At 55.4% G+C, this 6090-nt stretch overlaps 1 protein-coding gene across 1 annotated transcript; it reads left to right on the top strand.

The window, feature by feature from the left end:
* The first annotated feature begins 2788 nt into the window (after positions 1 to 2788).
* NUPR1 (nuclear protein 1, transcriptional regulator) lies at positions 2789 to 5761 on the top strand. Its single transcript, XM_081090106.1, has 3 exons — positions 2789 to 3051; positions 3480 to 3627; positions 3944 to 5761. The coding sequence occupies exons 1-2, from the start codon at positions 2937 to 2939 to the stop codon at positions 3614 to 3616; spliced, it is 252 nt and encodes an 83-aa protein (XP_080946232.1). The 5' UTR covers positions 2789 to 2936; the 3' UTR covers positions 3617 to 3627; positions 3944 to 5761.
* Positions 5762 to 6090: the final 329 nt, after the last annotated feature.

Here is a 6090-nt window from a genome sequence, read left to right as displayed (position 1 = left end):
TGTTTCTCTCTCTCTCCCTCTCCCTTCTCTGAAATCAATAAAAAATATTTTTAGCCCTAACCGGTTTGGCTCAGTGGATAGAGCATCGGCCTGCAGACTGAAGGGTCCCAGGTTCGATTCCAGTCAAGGGCATGTACCTTGGTTGCAGGCACGTCCCCAGTGGGGAGTGGGCGGGAGGCAGCTGATCAATGTTTCTGACTCTCTCTCCCTCTCCCTTCCTCTTTATAAAAAATCAATAAAATATATTTTTTAAAAATATTTTTAAATAAATAAATAAAATTAATAAACATTTAAAAAAAGATTATTTCCATTAGTGGGAACTAATCCTACGGAGAAAGTAAGGTAAAAGCAGGGGATGGGTGAAGGATAGCCGGACATGTGTGGTATTCTGGACAGCGATGCACACGAAGCTGCCAAAGACCCTCCCGCCTCAGGGCACAGAGCTTGCTCAGCTCTCAGCCTGGTCCAAGGCAGGCACCAAGCATTAGGGATGGGAAGGAGGGCAGGGAGGAAGGGGGCGAGGGAAGGGGGGATCCGGGCAGGTGCCTCCACACACACCTGCCAGTGTTTGGCCAGCTGTGCTGATTGAGAAAGCCCCAGAAGAAGGTCAGGTGGGCCGTGGGAGGGGCCTTCACCCCTCACCAGCCTCCTGACCTTGAGCAAGTCACTCTGAGTCTCCCTTTTCCCTCCTGGAAGAACTGGGCCGGGGCAGGGCAGGGGGCAGGGCAGGGGGCAGGGCAGAGGGCAGGGCAGGGGGCAGGGCAGGGGGCAGGGCAGAGGGCAGCGCATCACGTGCGGGCTCTGGACGAGGCCCTGTGGCAGCGGCTCACACAGGCCTGTGGCTGTCTTCACTTCACAGGGCAGCCGGCTCAGAAGTGAGCCCGGCATCTCACCAGTGGCCGGGGTCCTGGGGGCAGAGGTGAATAAGTGGAAGACCACCCTCGGGGGGCAGCTCTGGAATTTGTGGGGGGCTCTTGGTCATCACAAGGGGGGCAGCACAGAGCAGTGGCCCACAGAATTGCCCCACACCCTGCACAACGCTGGACGGTCCTGCTAGAAACTCATGAAGCTAAAAATCATATTAACCGTGACGACCTGTGCCTCCTCCTACCCCACCTGATGCCATGACGACGGGCGGCACTGAGCGGTACAGTCCACCACTTCGCAAGAACGCCTGTCTCCGCGTTGTCTCCACCTTGAATTTGTCTTGGTGTGATCTTTGTTTAAATTAAGGTTATTTTTTTTTCTTTCTCTTAACACCTGATCTGCTATCAGCCCAACTCTGATTTGATTCATGTGTCGTCCAGTCTTCACTTTCATTTCCTGGGTGTTCAAGAACTCACACATCACCCAGATCTGGGAAACAAAAGCTAAACTTAATTCTGGCTCAGGCCCCGGAGAAATGCAAGCAGAAGCGCTGCTTCCTGTTAAACAGAGGACAGAGGGGTTATTGCTGGGCTGGGGGAGGATGGAGTCCAGGTAACCTGAGAAGGGGATGACGCTTCAATAGGCTCACAGCTCCGGGGGGAGCGTGAGGGGAGAACCAGCACCGGGCCTGGCAGAGAAGTCCTGTCCTTGGAAACCACAGAGTTAAACACACACACACACACACACACACACACACACATACACACACATACACACATACACATACACACACATACACACACATACACATACACACATACACACACATACATACACACATATACACATACACACACATACACACACATACACACACATACACATACACACATACACGCACATACACACACATACACACACATACACACATACACGCGCACACACACATACACACACACACACACCAAACAAAAAACAAAAAACAGGGGAGCTGGGAGCTGGTGCAACTCGGCCCACCCAGATCCTTCAGGCAGGAGTGGAAAATTCCACTCTCACACATTTCGTATCTGAACCCCCTCTTTTAATTCACATTAAATCGCTACAAACATCTGCTTGCTCCATAACGTCTTCTGCTTTGGTGTATCCAAATTTTGCAGTGCATATTATTTTATGATGAATTAATCTCTTCTGGTTCCTCTATATGACAGTAGGGCTCGCTCTACTGAGCTGTGAGGGGCGTGACTAACTCTCACACAGTGCGGTGGGCACGGGGCCTGGGCCGGGACGGGCACTGCTGCAAGTGCCCTCCCACATGCTCCTCTCACCAGCTCTATGCAGCTTCAGTTATCACCGTCCTCGTTTTACCGAGGGAAAAACCAAGGCACAGAGAGGTAAAGTGGCTTGTCTGGGGTCACACAGGAATAGTGGACCAGGGGCTTGAGATCCAGTTCCAGAATCTGCACCCGTAACCACTCGGCTAGCCTCCCTCTCAGGTGAAGGGAATGACCGAGGGGCTCAAGTTCAGAATATTCAGGGGGTTTTCCAAGGTGTTTCTTGGAAAAAAGGAGTGATGGGGTGAGAACCACTGACCTAGCGCTAGTTTGTTGATATCCTCTCCCCGCATTCCTTACCCCATATGCTGCCACACAGTCCTGAATCTGAGCCACAACTGGGGTGGGAGTGAGGGTCAGCCGTGTGACCGCCCTCAGGTCCCTGCTGGCCATGTTCCCAAGGACTATTTATGGCCAGACCTTGCCAGGCCCCTCGTCGCTGAGGGGAGGGAATCTCCTCTGTGGAAAACACCGCGGTGGGTGGGGCGAGCCCCAGCGAGGGGGGGCAAGGGGCTGGGACTCACGAGACTGACTTTCCCCCCCTCATGCCGGGTGTTTACCGCGGTTCTGGGAAAGGGCCAGATTGCATCAGACAGGGCCTGCGGGGCTGGGCTACAGCCGCTGAGGAGGAGACGTGGCCTTATAAGTCGGATCCAGTGAGCTGGGAGGTGCCAGGAAACCAGACACAAACTAAGCTGTAGAAGGCCAGAGGGACAGTGAGGTACTAGTAAGCCAGCCATGATGGCCACCTTCCCCAGAGCAGCCAGCTCGTCGCAGCAGCCCCTGGGCCCACAGGACGAAGACCCCAGCCTGGACGAGTCCGACCTCTACAGCCTGGCGTATTCCCAGCTGGGTAAGGCCTGGCCCTGCCCCTCCACTCTGACCCTCCTTCCTCTGGCGGGGAATAAGGACTATACCCCAAAGCAGCGGTTCTCAACCTGTGGGTCGCGACCCCTTTGGGGGTCGAATGCCCCTTTCACAGGGATCGCCTAAGACCACTGGAAAACACATATATAATTACATATTGGTTTTGTGATTAATCGCTATGCTTTAATTATGTTCAATTTGTAACAATGAAATTGGGGGTCACCACAACATGGGGAACTGTATTAAAGGGTCGCGGCATAGGAAGGTTGAGAACCACTGCCCCAAAGCTATGTGGTGGCAACCGCAGCCCCCCCCCCCCCCCCCCCCCCCGACTCCAACCCGAGCTCTTTCCACCGCCTCCCTGGGAGGCCAGCTGCCTCCAGCCGCTCACTCTGCTCTCGCCTGCGTTCCCAGGAGTGGGAGGCCGGAAGGGTCGCACCAAGAGAGAAGCCGCTGCCCACACCAACCGCCCCAGCCCTGGTGGGCACGAGAGGAAGCTGGTGACCAAGCTGCAGAACACGGAGCGGAACAAGCGAGGGGCGCGGCCCTGAGACCGCGGGAGGTGAGGTGCCAGGGGCCCAGGGCCGGGAGACCCTCCGCTTCGAGGGCCAGGACGGGAGGTGCTGGTTGGGTGGGGAGGAGGGATTAAAGACCTGGTGTCTCAACACAGAAGTAAACGAGACATACATTTGCCTCAGTTTCCCAGTGACCGGTGGAAAGAGGGGCACGTAGACCCTTTCCTACTGGAGGGAAATGTGGTTTACAGAGAGGGAAGCTGAGGCCCAGAGAGGAGAGGGCCTTTCTCTGGAGTCACGGAGCGAGTGACGGCAGAATGACCCAGACCTCTGTCCCTCGCACCAACTGCTCTCCTTCCCCAGAGGAGGCCGGAGCACGCACCCCCCACGGCGACGTTGGCAGGACCACGGAGGACCCGGCGCCCGGAGGCAGGACCCGGGCCTGCTCGCCCACCCGACTCCCAGGACTCCCCCACCTGCCTCAGGCTCTGAGGGGCCCCCAAGGGAGCACCTGCAGAACAAGGGCACGATAGGGGGCAAGAGGCAGGGCGGGCGTGGAGGGGCAAAGCCACGAAGGCGCCCCAAAGAGAAAGGCGCCGAGGAAGCCGGAGCTCCCCGGGCGGGCGGCAATAAAGTGCAGCAGCAGCTCTGAGTCTTGTCCTCTCGGTGTGGCTCTGCGCGCCGGCTCCGTGTCTGCGGCCGCGTGGACCCAGAGCTTTGGTTCGGGTCTGTATTCGGTTACTGTGTGTGTGGCGGGGGGGGGGTCTGACTCTGCAGGGGCCTGCAGCGGGGAGTGTGTGTGTGTTCTGGCTTGGTCTGGGTGGGCATGTGCTTTGGTGCAGACGGTCCTGTGGTCTCTTCTGGGTGCAAGGACAATCGTCCGTTTCTTTTTAATCTGCCCATGACACAGTCCCCTCCCCAGCAGAACAGCCACCTTGTTGATCATGTTGTATTCCTATAAAACCACCTTTTGGAGGGAATCTCTTCACTGGTGCCGGAATGGAGCAAACCGAGACTTAAACCATTAAGGGACTCGCCCCAAGTGCCTCAGGGCTCCCAGGACCCTTAAGGTTCTCAAGTGAGGGGGCCCCTTTGCTCGGGGGCCGCCAGGACAGGGCTCTGGGAGGTCAGCCGGGGCAGGAAGGTTCTGACCTGGTGTTACCCGTCTCGGAACCAGGTTCGAGAAGAACGTGGGGCAAATTAGAGGAGTGATGGGAGCTGAGCGGACATACTGATTGAGATACGCGTTTGGGCCGCTGTCTCGAAGACTCAAGCCAAATGGGTAGAAAGACATCTCATTGGCACAGACCAGCTCCCAGGACCAAAATGGCAACGCCACGTGTCAGGGATTCCAGCTCCTTCAGCCCCTGGTTCTGCCACCTCAGAACATGGTTTCCACTTTGAGGCCCACGCTGGCTGCTCCAGGGCCAGCCTGTGGGAAGAGATAGGGAAGGGGCAGGGCGGGCCACAGCAACTCATTTCTAAGGCCATAACCTAAAAGTAGAACAACACATCACATCTGCTCTGAATTTAGTTACATGGCCACACCCAGCTACGAGAAAGCTTCGGAAAACCTAGTATTTAGCTGCATAGCCACGTGTTAGCCAAACTGGGGGAGGGCGGGTTTTGTTATTAAGGGAAGCAGGAGAGAGTGAATACTGGATAAAACTAGCAAGAAGCGTTTTCCACAGACAACGTAAGTGGGGGGAGGAAACCACTCGGTCAGGCCCTGAGTGGAGCCTTTTCTCCTCTCCTGACCCCTCCATGCCAGCCCTCGGCTGCAGAACTTGGGCACCAGTGGTTCTTAGGGACCCGAGAATAGGGACAGAGGAGTGAGCGCCTGCTGGAGCGGTACCAGATGCACATGCACAGCCGACTGAGGCCAGCTTGCGCCTTTGGAATCTCTATCCAGTGGCCTCCCCCGAGTCCAGCCTGGGAACAGCCTGGACTGTTCCTGTCTGTGTCACACAGGATCTCGGACTGAGGAGATGAAACGGCATCTAACCCGGCCAGTGTGGCTCAGTGGTTGTGTGTCGACCCAGGAACCAAGAGGTCATGGTTCGATTCCTGGTCAGGACACATGCCCTGGTTTGCAGGCTCGATCCCCAGTGTGAGGCATGGCGATCAATGATTCCCTCTCATCACTGATGCTTCTAACTCCCTCTCCCTCTTTCCATCTCTAAAATCAATAAAAAAAAAAAAATCTAAAAAATAGACAGCCCTAGCTGGTTTGTCTCAGTGGATAGAGCGTCGGCCTGTGGACTGAAGGGTCCCAGGTTCGATTCCAGTCAAGAGTACATGCCTGGGTTTTGGGCTCAGTACCCAGTAGTGGGTATGCAGGAGGCTGCTGATCAATGATTTTCTCTCATCATTGATGTATCTATCTTTCCTTCTCCCTTCCTCTCTGAAATCAATAAAAATATATTTATAAATAAATAAATAAATAAATAAATAAATAGCACCCAGCCCAACCCCAGCTGCTCCTGCTGGAGTCCCCTGCTTGCTTGGCC

This window comes from Myotis nattereri (genome assembly GCF_964212035.1).
Source record: "Myotis nattereri genome assembly, chromosome: 4".
Taxonomy (NCBI): Eukaryota; Metazoa; Chordata; class Mammalia; order Chiroptera; family Vespertilionidae; genus Myotis; species Myotis nattereri.
Note: the sequence above shows the minus strand (reverse complement) of the source record. Positions and strands in the feature narration are given on the sequence as shown.